General features: G+C 42.5%; 1 protein-coding gene across 1 annotated transcript; it reads right to left on the bottom strand.

Annotated features, from left to right (window-relative positions):
- Positions 1–2,154: 2,154 nt before the first annotated feature.
- Positions 2,155–3,912, bottom strand: LOC115687114 (berberine bridge enzyme-like 13). The gene has a single exon (XM_030612591.2). It carries the CDS (start codon positions 3,857–3,859, stop codon positions 2,231–2,233), a length of 1,629 nt encoding a protein of 542 aa, XP_030468451.2. The 5' UTR covers positions 3,860–3,912; the 3' UTR covers positions 2,155–2,230.
- Positions 3,913–14,199: the final 10,287 nt, after the last annotated feature.

Here is a 14,199-nt window from a genome sequence, read left to right as displayed (position 1 = left end):
TGATCCACTTGAAACTCCATTCTGGGTTGTTGCTGAGAAATAAGCGAGAGTCCGAGACGAAAGCATGAATACACCAAGGACAAATGCCCTTTTGTTGAGTAGCATCAATTAACATCTTACAATCACTTTCAAAAACCGCTTTGTGGATGCCGAGAGACAGAGCAGCTTTGCATGCGAGAAGAAGAGCTGCAGCTTCCACTTCCACTGGCGAGTTCCATCTTCCTCGTCTTGTCCACGCTTGGACAACTAAGCCTCTATACGATCGTACAATAATACCTATGGCACCTCTGTTATCTTTCCACGCACCATCTACATTAAATTTCAACTCTTGATTTGATGGAGGTATCCAAGAGTTTGACCTTACCCCAATAAAATCCGGTTCCTGACGGTATGCCTCAAAACTTACACATGCCGTTCAAGACGGTATGCCTAGTCATGTACTAGTCAGTAAATATACCGGTCAAAGAGAAAGGGTAATCTGACCAAAAAAATAGAGAAAGGGTACTGAAAAATGAATGGACACAGTCTTCAATGTTCACAGAGAACGAAGAGTCCGAAAAAGGTGCCCCATGATAGACATGATCATAATTCGGAACCGGCGGTTCCGATTCGTGACTATATATGAATCGGAACCGGAACTGCCAGAATCGGCCAGTAAAAATTAAAAAAATAAATTATAAAATAAAAAAATAATGAATTATCAAATTATGAAAATAGTGAATCATTCAATATAAAAATGTAATCAAAATGCACATTGTAATCAAATTTGGGAACCCGGCCCGGAACCGGTTTTTTTTTTTTTGTGGAACCGGTGGTTCCGGGCCGGTTCCGGTTTCGAACCGCAAGCCCGGTCAACGGACCCGTCCCGGGTTTGACCCAGGCCGGTTCCGGGCCAAAACCGGCCTGTGGCCATGTCTACCCCATGAAGCATGTCCATCTCCCTTTCTCCATCCATAGCTCCTGTAATCTTTTTCTCGTAAAATTCTTTTCTCAAGTAATCTTGCTATTTGTTGTTAACTGATATCGGATCTCCGACCAATCGTTTCGATTGGTGTAAGATGAATTCTTGTCAATAAGTTCAATTAACGCGATTCAATCTTTCTTCTGTCGACGTTGATGCTACCAAGAAAAAAACTATATCAAAATAATGTGCCGGCAATATCATCGCAATTTCTATGTACTGAGGCTGTGAAGATCATGATGTCTAAAGGGGGACGTTGTCAGTATTAGAAAACCTTATATATGTTAGCATGGGGATTCTACGGTCTTATTATTATTATTTTGGTCTTCTCCTAAATTTTCCCTGATTTTTTTAATTGTATTTTGTATATTTTTAACATTATTTTGTTCCGTGTGGTAAGTTGAGCGAAAATCGATCCTAAAGCTATTTCTTTATCGGGGAACGTGGGAAATTTTACATATTTTTCAAGATTGTGCTCTAATGTCCTTTGAGAGAAGGAGAAGGATGATCAACGGTTGTTTGAGAAGAAATTTTATTTTCATCATAACAGTTATTAATAATGTTCTTATCAAAGTTTTTTCATATCTTAAATTATTGATATTCTTTCCCGAGCAAAGCGTGGACTTTCACTACTTAAGTCCGCTCACACATTCGATCATGAGTGTCTTTTATATAAATTAATTAGCCCATGCGAGGCACATGATCAACATTACTTCTAAAAAGTACTACAACAAACGACTTTGTGCCTAGCCAAAAAGGAAAAAAAAGACCACACACTTTAAGCTGACATTGCCTTGACTTAGTCCACTAGACCAAGTCAAACAGTAAGACTCATGCTAGACTCTATAAATAGAAGTCCCTATGCAGTTCATAAGATGCAATTATATCTATCCACCACATCACCCGCACGAGTCTACCATCCCCAAACACTCGGATAGCAACATGTGGTGGAACTATATAGAAAAATGCCACTTAGATAGCATCAGGTGGTGGAATTACATAGAAAAGTGCTACTATAGGAGCACCATTATGAGACATTCAAAGTGCAAGCAACTCATCCATAGTATTTTGACTTAGGCCAATTAATCATTACTGCTAATGGCTAAGCATGACGATCCCACTGCCATAATCAAGTGGTAATTCAATCAAGTCCTCAACTTCAATGCTCTTACTAAAGATTCTTCCTGATTACTGCTAATGGCTGAGCATGACGATCCCACTGCCATAATCAAGTGGTATTCAATCAAGTCCTCAACTTCAATGTTCTTACTAAAGATTCTTCCTCCTCCCAGGAATCACTGGGATGCTCTGCTCATGCCAGAAGAAGTTGTCAGGATCAACTCTGCTTTTTATCTTGGCCAACCTGTAGAAGTTTCCTTTGTAGTACTTATAGCCCCATGAGCTGGCCTCCATGAAGGTGGTGTTCCTCCTCCTGTTCATCCCAAGGTCAAGGTCCCTGTAATTCACATAAGCCTCTCTGGGGAACTTGGACACATAAGGGGTCATGTAATAGTAGAGCCTCCTGACCCAATCCATATGCTTTGATGGGTCTTTGTCTCCATCTTGCCAAGAGGCCAGATACTGAATCTTGAAGATTGTGCCCGTCCTGTGAGGGAAGGGGGTCTGTGACTCGGGCACTCTGCTCATCATCCCTCCATAGGGGTTCCAAATCATGAATGGGTTCTCATCAAGCAAGTACCTCTTCCAGAGACCCAAGAGTGCAGCCTCGGGGATGGGCTCTCTCACGAAGTCTGACTTGGCCTTGAAGTAGTTCTTGAACAGGGACTTGCCTTGTAGGAGGACCTCGGGCGGGGTCGATGTCCCATTAGGGAAGCCGGAGATGTAGAGAACCGAGCCGATCCAGCTTGTTTGGATACAGTCATTCCTAGTGAGGCCCAGCTCAGGGAAGCTCTTGTCCATGACCTGGATGAGCCTGTCCACATCTCCTAGGAACAGGGCATTGTATGAGGTTGTGACCGTCCTCTTCCCCCTTGGACCGCCACTGGCTGCTTGAATTATCACCCTGATGAAGAGGTCCTCATCAAGCTTGTCAGCCACTTGCTGCCATTTGTATAGGATTCTTGTTGCATCTTGTTCCAATGTTTTTGTAACGGTAAAAACTGTAACCTTTTCTGGGACTGGGACAAGCTTGAGCTTCCAAGCAAGGATGACCCCGAAGCTCCCACCACCGCCCCCGCGGATGGCCCAGAAGAGGTCCTCCCCCATCGCGGCGTGGTCAAGTATTCTCCCCTGTGCATCCACCATCCGGGCATCGAGCACGTTGTCCGCTGCTAGGCCGTATTTTCTCATCATTGACCCGTATGCACCCCCAGTGATGTGCCCGCCGATGCCCAGGCTTGAGCATACGCCGGCCGGGAAGCCATGGACACTGGTCTTCTCGGCAATCCAGTAGTATAATTCTCCCGTGGTGGCTCCCGTTTGCACCCATGCCGTGTTCTCCTGTGTGTTCACATCGACGGCTCTGAGCAATGCCATGTCGATCACGATGAATGGGCTCTCGACCTCCGACACATAGGATGCACCCTCATAGTCGTGGCCTCCGCTCCGGACCCTGAGGTGGATGCCGAGTCTGTTCGAGCAAGCAACAGCGACTTGCACGTGGGGCTCGGTGAGCGGCGTGAAGATGAACTCAGGCTTGGGCACTGTGGGGACCAAGTACCTGAGGTTCTGAGCTGAAGATTGAAGGACAGAATTGAAGGAAGATGAGTTGTCAGGAGTGTAGAACAAGGAGAGTGGAATGGAGAGCGTGGTGTTAAGGGACGACATGCACTGCAAAAACGATAGTTGAATGGGAATTGAAGTTGAAGATGTGTGCGAGTCTATTGAGAAAAGGACCAGAAGAAAAACTGAAAAGATGGCGAAGAATGAGCAGGCCATTCTTGTTTTTTCTTTTTGTTCTGTGATTGCTTCTATATGTGTGCTCCGGGCATGAGAGGAAGTCTTATAGATGATTGGCCTCGAGGCTAACGTGTGTTTTGTCTAATGCAGACGTCATTTTACGCTGCTAAGGTTCAATTTTTGTTGTTTGGTCTGCCGTTGTTCTTCAACTAATTAGTATAAGAATTGCTTCTAGCCATCTTATGTCAATCAATATAGCTACTATACGAAAATCAATTTAATTCACGTTAGTCCTTTCAAGAAAACATGAATTCGCCGCTCTTTACAGTAATTATAACACATACCGCCGGTGCAAAAAAAGAATTTCATGCAACGGTCTTATACATAAAGGATTTGAAAGCATGGATAATTATAATCCTCAAATAAATGAAAGATAAGGCTGCTTGTCTAACATTTTAATACTTATAAAAATTTACCGATACACCTTTTTAGACTAGTAAAAGTAAATGTGATATTTACTCTCGGATTCTTACTATCTAGTTGCGTGCTCAGAAGAATTTATTTTCTGAACTTAATATGCATGTTTTCTTAGACATAGTTGAGATCACTTGCAAGACACCATTATTTTAAAGCATGCCGCAGTTTAATCGATTATTCATCTACTTATCAAGACAATGCATTGTAAATTATTATTTCACTTCTTTATATTATTGAAGGAGGCAGAATAATGTATAGTCATTTCAAAAAACAGTTACAAATTCTTTTAATTCATCATGTAATGCATGCTTTTCTTCTCATTTTCCTTCTCCGATATCTTGTTAATCCTGAATGTTTTAGCTGCACCAGACACCTTGTTTTCTCCTCGAAGTGCGTTCAGGAGAGCTTTGGAGAACAGCTTGAGTCTATAAAGTCCCTTGAACAAAAATTTTTATACTTGGTAAAGATTTTTTAGAAAAATTCTCATCCAAACTTGCTTTGAAAATGCTCAAAATTCAAAGCAATGATACTTTATTTTTGCATCCTAGCAAAGGCAATCTGCCCCTTGAAAGAGTGTTATAGCGAAGACAGGGTCACGTGAACTCATACCCACCATTCAAACAATTCTGATTGGGGGAAATCGGTCGAGGATAGTGATCACATGTTATAGGGAGGTGGGCCAGTGATGAATTATCACGTATGCGGAAGATAAGGACCAATGCGTAATTGCCGCCTGTTAGGAGGGCATTGGGTGGGCCAACACAAATCTAGTTCATTTTCGAGTTCACCAAATCAAAGCTTCTCTAAGGCATTCCAATCGGATAACAATTATCGAGGATTGTCAGATAGCAATTATTGAGGATTCTGCCACCGATTCCCGCAAGGCACCATCCCATGATGAAATACCGCGACAAATTCATAGCAAACGCATTTGTTTGCTGATTTAATAAACCATAATGAATAATATCATAAATGTGTTTTTTCATACGTACGGAAGACTAAATTAGACATCAACGGCATCAAAATGACGACACTAATGGACAATCATTCTTGTGATTCTAAAAGAGTCATGTTAGAGTGCTTCTGATTGATGAGTAATAAAGACGAATATCACCCATATTTAATTTTAATTAAATTTAAATTTTGGTGACATCACTCATAAAGAAAATATCAGCCCATTATAAAATCACCTCAACCTTTTTTGACAAGAGGAAAGGCACCTTCCTCTATTTCGTCCCTTTGTAATCCCTAATTCGCCTTTGTGCACCCTGCATCTTCATTTTAGCATTTTAGTTGTACAAGAGATCTCAGGGGCTTTTTTTGGCAACCTTTTCTTCACTCTCCAAAGGTTGAGTGTTCGAATTCCAGATGCAGGAGGTGACTTAACCGGTGCACGTATGTGGTGGAAAGTACGCGTGTCGCCACTGGGGTTCTGTTGTCGGCTGGCCGTGCGAAATTCCAGGTCATCCAAGAAAAAAAAAAAAAAAAAGAGACTCGAATGTAATGGCTATAGACGGCATTTGGAAATAATGGAATTCGGCTTTAGCACTTTAAGTAGGTAAACATCACGTCAGAAACAAGAGAAAGCCAATGTGAAGTCAAAAGATCGATAGAAGCTCTTGGATTGAGATGGTGGGTTGGGACATTAGAGTATTTCCAGTTTGAATTAATCGTTCGAATTCAACAACTGCATGCGAACCAAGGGAAATTGAGCAGCCAACAAAACTAAGAACTTATATTTAACTTATTCATGGGACTTGTAGAGTATCTATTGGGGTTAAAGTAAATTACATACACAAGGGAAATTGAGTACTTCCTCAGAAATTTAGATAATATTGTGAACCAAATTAAAGCTCCGTTTGTTTCGTAAAAAACATTTTCCTTATTTTTCGGCATTTAGTTTTCTCAAAAGAATGAGTCAACGGAAAATGTTTTCCTGAAAATGATTTCCTCTTCTAAAAATTGGAAATCATTTGGTCTAGAAACTCTACATTTGGGCATGGGAACCCCAATGCTCATTTCCGAACCCTTGGCAGCAAGCTCGGGTCTATCAAGGCCGGGCCAAGGTCCATTTAAGCTAAGCCCGAGACCCTAGCACAACCGTGCTCGAGTCCAGTGAGGCTGGGCCCGAGACACTAATACTTGGTACACTAGTCCCGGAAATTGCTGACATAGATGTCAATCATTTTACATGGCACGACTAGCGCTACCGTTGACAATATTTACAATTTTTTTAAATATTTTTGTGATTTTTTCTTTTTTTCTTTGTTTTTATTTTTCCTTCTTCCTCCGCCGGTCACCGACAAAAGAGGGCCGGCAAGCTCGAGCGTTGCCGACCTTTGGGGAGGTCGAGCTTGCCACCTCGCCGGATTTGGTGAGGTGGAGCCTCGCCCGAAGCCAATGATGCTCGAGTTTGCCGGGATAGGGCAAGCTCAACCTCGCAAGTTCACTTTTAGATTCAACAAAATACCGGAAAATATTGTTATTTTCCTGGAAAATGACTTCCTAAAAATTAGAAATGTCACATTTTTCAAAACAAATGGAGTCTAAAACCAACAAATGATAAATTTTTCCCTTCAAGTTTACATATTAGGGTGATTAGTAAAATTTTGCGATATTGAAGGTGCTAAATCATAATCCTCCAAATATTTGGCTTTTGCCCCATGCGCATGCATTTAGGCAATCTACCGGTTAGATCTAAATCTTTCTAAGACAGATATGAAAGATAGGCGACTGGAAAAACAAACTCAAGTTTGTTCTCTAATTCTAGTTTGACCTTGTAGTGATCAAACTTTTACAAAAATAATTCTTTTTAAAGATTGACGGGGTGTGACTAGCTCCTGAGAGCAAAAGTGCAGCAGAAAGTAACTGGTCTGAATGACGAGGAATCTAATGTACTTGAAATAAAGTGCGAAAACTATGAATTTGGCTAAACGGAAGAAGCTAAACTAAAATAAAGTGAAGCGCGAGAGATCTAAGGAAAATCGAAATCACAACACAGAAAAAAGGAAACGATGAAGATGCGAACACTTGGTCTAAAGAAAATAAAAGGCAAGTGCTTGAAAATGAAATAAACTTCACTGAAATTGAAATGACTGGAAAGTTACATACACATTGAGGCTCAAAGAGCGTCATAGTATGCTAATCCGTCCCACAGGTACCCGAATCCGCGGGCATTAGCTCTCTAGCTTCGTTAGCAGCTCCTTCGCACGTGCACTTAGGTAGTTTGATTTCCCAAACACTGCCCGAGGTTTTCAGGTGTCAATTGACATAGGTTTACTTAAATTGATTGGTGAAAACTATAGTCTGGATTGTAAGTTCGTGATCATTTGCACCTAATAGATCGATAATCCGAACCAAGATTTGGGAAGATCCTAGGAACTAAGGTGCTAGTCCTAGCGACTCTGGTTGCAAAACTTTAAGATGCTACATTGTGAGGGTTCGAAGGTTGTCGAGGCATCTTTTTGGGGGCGATCCTAGATCGCTCTTCGGTCCGACCAGTGCACGATGGATCCACTCCTTGTGCGTTCGTGCTTGTCCGAGCCAATCCTTTGTGTCCCCTTAGTGATGACGTTCATCTTAACATTGAGTGGCGCGTGAGCATTCTGGTGGGTTCGTTTTCATGTGACTGTAACATACAAATAACAACGAGGACCTATCCGCGGTTTGACTCATGACTGCAATTCGAGTAGTTCTGAGTCACCATGGACATCGGATTTTCATTTCGACATCAATGTGCATCCTTAGTTGTGGTTCCGCTTATCATAACCTATTATTGGTACAAATAAACAAATAATAATAAACCAAATTAATGTCGATCCGTGACTCCAATTTTGGGCGATTTTTTCAACCCGAACGGGGTGCAAATTAATAGCCCCGAATAATGACTGGACAACAACTGTATCAAGCAGTTTCCGTCGTATCAAGGTCTAAATAATAGTCGAAGCATCCTTTGATTCATGTCAAGCTACGACGTTTTGCAACGGCTTCATCGGACTTTAGACGATTCCGATGTGCTATCTCATTTTCCTTTTCTTCATAATTTATGTCTTGCAGTTTTTTATTTGAGTCATGTCACTTCATAAATAAATTAGTATTATAAGGAATATTAAAAATCATCTTTTAGAGTTTTTTTTTTTTACATTTCATGCTAGGGATAGTCGAGATTACTTTCTCACTTTCGTCATAATATATCTTTAGAATTGTTATGCAATAGAAATTAAGATGCTACTCATATTTAAATTTCTCATTCTCAAGCATATTTACTTTTGTAAGCATTGCTGAAGTGGTCTTATCTTAGGGGGTTATGATAAGATTTTGCATTAATTTTGCTTGATATGGATCGGTTTAATTAGATTTGGATTTTGAAGAATAAAAATTGTAAACAAAAACATTGCAAGGAAAACTTTTTTTTTCCTAAAAGGAAAGTGTACATGTAGCAGACATTAGTAAAATTAGTATAATCAAGTCTGAAAACTCGAAATCTTTAGTTCGTAAAAGTAAGGTCACTCTCGTGCTTTACTCGGCTCCTAACCTGTCTACAATAAATTAATGGTGACTTTAAAATAATTTGATTAATAATAAAAGAGTAACCAAATTGCAATCATTAGAGTTTGAAAGAATCCGTATGAAGTGTTGCCACCTCACAAGAGGATTGCCACCTTATCCCGGAAATGTCGCGAAATATATATAGCCATGTCTCCACCAAGGATATTTCTTCCCAAAAGCCTTTTGTTTTAGTAATTTATTTTCGATTTTCTCTTTGGTTTTCTTAATAACAATATGATCGGAACCATCGGAACCAAAAGTAATGTGCCACTGAAAGAAAGTACATGCTCTAATTGGAAGAAGTAATTGATATCTTGCAATTTGTAGCACGTACAAATGTTTTTTTTTCTTATCACAATAAAATAAACATCTACAAAAAAAAGTTAGTTAGTAAAAAAAGAGTTAATACTACAAAAAACCCCAAATTGATACACATGTGACAAATTTACTCCAAATTAATTTTTTGACCATAAAAAACCCCAAACTGGTACATATATGATAAATTTACCCAAAACTAATTTTTTGATGATAAAAAACTCCAAATTGATACACCTATGATAAATTTACCCTCCGTTAGTTTCTGCTAAATTTTACTATCAGATTGCTGAATTGAATGACAAGTGACAATTGACAGGTGTACCAGTTTGGGGTTTTATCCTCCATTTGTCATAGGCATATCAATTTGTGATTTTTCGTGATATTTATCCAATTTAACAGAAACTAACGGAGAGTAAATTTGTCACAAATGTACCAATTTGGGGTTTTTAATGGTATTAACCCTTAAAAAACATAATGTATACAAAACAAGCAAAGTAGAGAGTCATCATTATACCTCCTCTAAGCATTTTCATTGACGAGCACACATGTCGAGAAGACCTTTAAGCATAAATTGTTGTGATGTAATTAGACCTATCAAAATGGATCATAAATCCATTTCTTAATACATATATGATGGAGTGAGTTGTTATATGGATTAGTTAAATTTAGAAATAAGTTATAAATGGGTTTAAACATAACATGTGTGTTAAATGGGTCAAAAGTGGATTATAAATGGGTTTACAACTTATGACTCTCTCTTTATTCTCTCTCGCCTCATTGGACATCGCGCTCACTCACTCCGCACTCTTATCTCAGTTTGGATATGACTTTTCTTAAACTGAGTTAAATATGAAAATGCTCTAACAATATAGGTCAAAACTGTCACGCCTCGAATCCTACGGCGCGCGAGCATCCCAACCGAGGTCGAATTTGTGCGACGTCCCAGGACGCGTCGCCGACCCAACACCCAACACAGAGAACAAGGCACATGCGGAAGCAACATAAACACCCGTACAATTTAAAACACGTGACCAAGGATAGCACAAACAACAAACAACATTACAAATATACACTTGCATTGACATCAGGGAAACATATACAATATCCATTTACCACATAATACATAGTAAACCAAAAGCGGGTCAACGGCCACTACTGACAAAAAGGGGGTAGGTGGCTCGGGGGTCAGTCTAAACACTAACCTAAGGAAGGGCTCCGGTCAAAAAGGTATCGGTCCAACCTAACTAGGGTTACGGCTAAACCCTAAGGTACCCAGCCCGGGTCAGATCCCGAGGACTCGGAAGAGCTGTCAGACAACTCGATCTCGGAGTCTATAAAATCCAGCTCGGACTTGGCCTCAGAATCGCCCTCCTCTGGCTCATCCTCCAGCTCGGGGTCCTGCTCCATCTGCTCCGGCTCACCATCCGAATCCATAGGCTCTGGGTCAGAATCCCAGTCTACTGGCTCCTCATCCATCAGGTCTGGCTCGTCGACCTCCCAGATGACGGGTCCGTGTCTGTCGTCAGAATCCTCTCCGAACGAGGCCTCGGGGCTCGCCAGATCTCCATCGGCACACTGGGGATCTATATCACCTAGCCCGTTGAACGGGACATCAAAGGTCCTAAGAGGTCCGAAGGTCCCGGTGTAGTCCCTATGTACTTGTGGGCCTGAAAGTGCTGCTCGCCCACGTTGACCCATACTGTAGTAAAATGCCTAATATACGTATCCCCGTTCCCTACGGGGTACTCAATCACCTCCCGGTTTATCCGGGAAAGGATCCCAAAACGGATAGGAATTTCTGACATCCTCAGGGCCGGGGGTCTGAAAATGTGGGTTTTAACAACCGTGAGAATGAATCTCAGCGAGTAAACCCCCTAAACCTAAACTAGGCTAACATGCACCTCCTGACAGGCAAACAATCACACAAACAGACCAATAATCAATTGACCTAGGCCCTCAGGCCCAGATCGAGCACACAAATGACCCTGCAGATTAGACAGTTCATAATAGCAGTAGAAGTACAGAACCCACACGTGGCGCACACGAGATCATACTTAGCCACACGTACGCCATGCACATGCTCATGCTCATGCTCCTTGATGTCTGCATCGCACACGGTTCACCGATACGCACATGCCTACACACCTGCCAATGCACTCTTGCACACATATGCCATCAATATGTCCGTGCTCATGATCCGGCTCAATAATGCACATTTGCACACTGCCAATTTTCATTTATTAATCGACCCGCGTAAAACGCATCAGGTCTATCAATATCCAACACTTCCTGGCCCGCGTAAAACGCATCAGGCCCAGTGTCTCTAGCCCGCGTAAAACGCATCAGGCGCAACACCGATCTCCATATACGGACCGAACCCGCGTAAAACGCATCAGGTTGGCCGTCTTCTGGCAATCCGGGTATCGTCCCGTGTAAAACGCATCAGGACGGGTTCAATACCCCGCGTAACACGCATCAGGGCTTTATGTGATCACACGTACATACACCAAATTTTATCTGAACCCCGCGTAAAACGCATCAGGGCGATTAGGTGATCACATGCTCATGTCAGGCACGCATACTCGCACAAATCTCTTATCATGCCAATGCTCAGCATACGAAATGCGTGGCCATGCACATTGAGCATTCGATTTCACATAGGCACACAATCAATTAATGCCAACTCAATGTGCATCTCAACATGCTCGATACCACAAATTAACTCGCCCAATTAATCCAATAATTCAATTCGAACCCGGCACACAATTGGCACATAAATTTCATGCAGTTAGTCATGCAAATCACATAATTAATGGTCCATTAACTCCTCACTATTCGGCCACATAAGGCACGCGACATGGTATCAAAAGAATTAATATCCATCCAAGCATAGTCAGCCACCATACGGACAATACAAGGCATGCTCGGGATTTCACAATTAAACCCTAAATTAACCGAACTTAGGTTAATTAAATCCACTAATTCCAGCCATTAAACAGCCCACTCTAGGGCACTAAACCACATTGAAATCAACATATTAGACTCCCAAATCATCACATAATCCACCACTAATTAATCAGCCCACTAATTATCCCTAAATTCCCCTAATTAACCCCTAAATTAACCTAATCCTATCTAGAAATGCTAATTAGCCTAATTAGGGTTTAGGGTAATTACTCACTTAGGCTCCTAAGCTCCAACAAGCTGATCGGGAGAGAAAAATGAGCCGGCTGAGCTGATTCATGGCGGCGCAAGCGGCGGCGAACGGCGGCTACCATGGCGGCGCGAGCGGCGGCGGTGATCGGCGGTGGGGCTGATCGGCGTAGGTGGGGGGTGACGGGATGAGGGAGAGAAAGAACGGAGAGAATGGTGGTCGGGTGGTGATGAGCGGCGCTCCAGCGTGCGGCGGCGTGAGCGGCGGTGGCTCCTCCGGTGGGCGGTGGCTCACGGCAAAGAAGGGAAGGGGAGGAGAGTGAGGCGAGAGGGAGAGGGGAAGCTGGTCGGTGCAAGAGAAAGAGAGAGAGAAATGAGGGAGAGAGAGTGAGGGAGAGTGTATTATTGGCTTGAGTGGTGAATGGGGTGGTTGAACCAACTCCCAAAAATGACCATCATGCCCTTCCAACCAAGGGCCATGATTGAATCTAGTCCAAATATCTAGGGGCACACTTGTCCATCATTTTCGGCAATGAGAGGGCTGAACATGTCCATAATGCCCTTCCAATTAATCTCCCAAAATTCGGAATTAGCACATAGGGCTCCAAGGGCAAATCGGTAATTTTCCGGTCCCGGGCCAAATTTCCAATTTTCGACTCTACCGATCCCAAATATAATTGGCCACACTTATACGACGTTGACCTTGCAAAATAGTCGCGTACGTCCACGAAATTTGACACCGAAGTCCGGACTCAATTCCACGATCGATTTTGCTCAAATGCGATTTTAGCGTCTCTTACTAACGGGCGGCTGTTTAGGGGTTACGCGTATCGACCTAGAGTTACTCGAGTCGTGACGGTCTCGACTTCCAAGAGAACGCGAGGATTTATCGCTAGTTCCAAGGGTCGCGATCGTTCGGAATAAGTTTGGGATCGTCCGCCACGCGTACTCTCGATCGTGCGGAATCACCCGCGATCCGATCGTACGTCGCTGGGGAAACCAAATCCGTCACTCTCCTTGAACCGGCCCATATTGGCACAAAATATTCCCTCGTCGTTTCTCGAAATCGAACTCAAATCACGGTCGAGTTCTTGGGTCCATGTACCGTTTTCCTAATTAGCCATTCCCTATTGGTCAGTATCCCGAGAATGATCAGTTCCGGGTGAGACTTACTAAAACGAAATGAGAAATACATATCCATTTTATTGACCACGAAAGTGGGTCAAATTCAGGACGTTACAAATCTTTCCCCCTTACAAAAATTTCATCTTCGAAATTTACAATCCAAACCCGACTACTCAAATAAATGGGGGTGCTGACGTCTCATTACTTCTTCGCTTTTCCAGGTGGCGCCTTCTGTCCCGTGATGTTCCCAAACAATTTTAACCAACGGGATCGTCTTATTCCTCAAAACCTGCTCCTTCCTGTCCTCGATTCGCACCAGTCTCTCCACGTACGATACCCTATCGTCCACGTCTATTACTTCATGATTCAGCACGTGGGTCGGATCCGGTTCGTACTTCCTTAACATTGACACGTGGAAGACGTTATGAACTTGTGACAACTTCGGCGGCAAGGCAAGACGATAAGCCAACGTTCCAATCCTCTCCAAAATCTCGAACGGGCCTATATATCTTGGCCTCAGCTTTCCTTTCTTGCCAAACCGAGACAGTCCTCTCATCGGTGAGATCTTAAGGAATACGTGGTCACCAACCTGAAACTCCAACGGTCTACGCCTTCGGTCCGCATAACTCTTCTGACGGCTCTAAGCTTCCTTAGCCTTTCCCAGATAATCTTTACCGTTTCCATCGACTGCTGAACCAACTCTGGACCCGTTACACTTCTTTCTCCTACTTTATCCCAACACAACGGTGTTCTACATG

This window comes from Syzygium oleosum, unplaced genomic scaffold (assembly GCF_021117445.2).
Source record: "Syzygium oleosum isolate NSW1041296 unplaced genomic scaffold, Sole_v2.1 Sole_v2.18, whole genome shotgun sequence".
In the NCBI taxonomy this organism is placed as follows: Eukaryota; Viridiplantae; Streptophyta; class Magnoliopsida; order Myrtales; family Myrtaceae; genus Syzygium; species Syzygium oleosum.
This window is presented reverse-complemented; position numbering and strand designations above follow the sequence as displayed.

Coding starts and splice junctions, on each gene's coding strand:
- LOC115687114 (XM_030612591.2), bottom strand. CDS start 3,859: ATGGCCTGCTCATTCTTCGCCATCTTTTCAGTTTTTCTTCTGGTCCTT.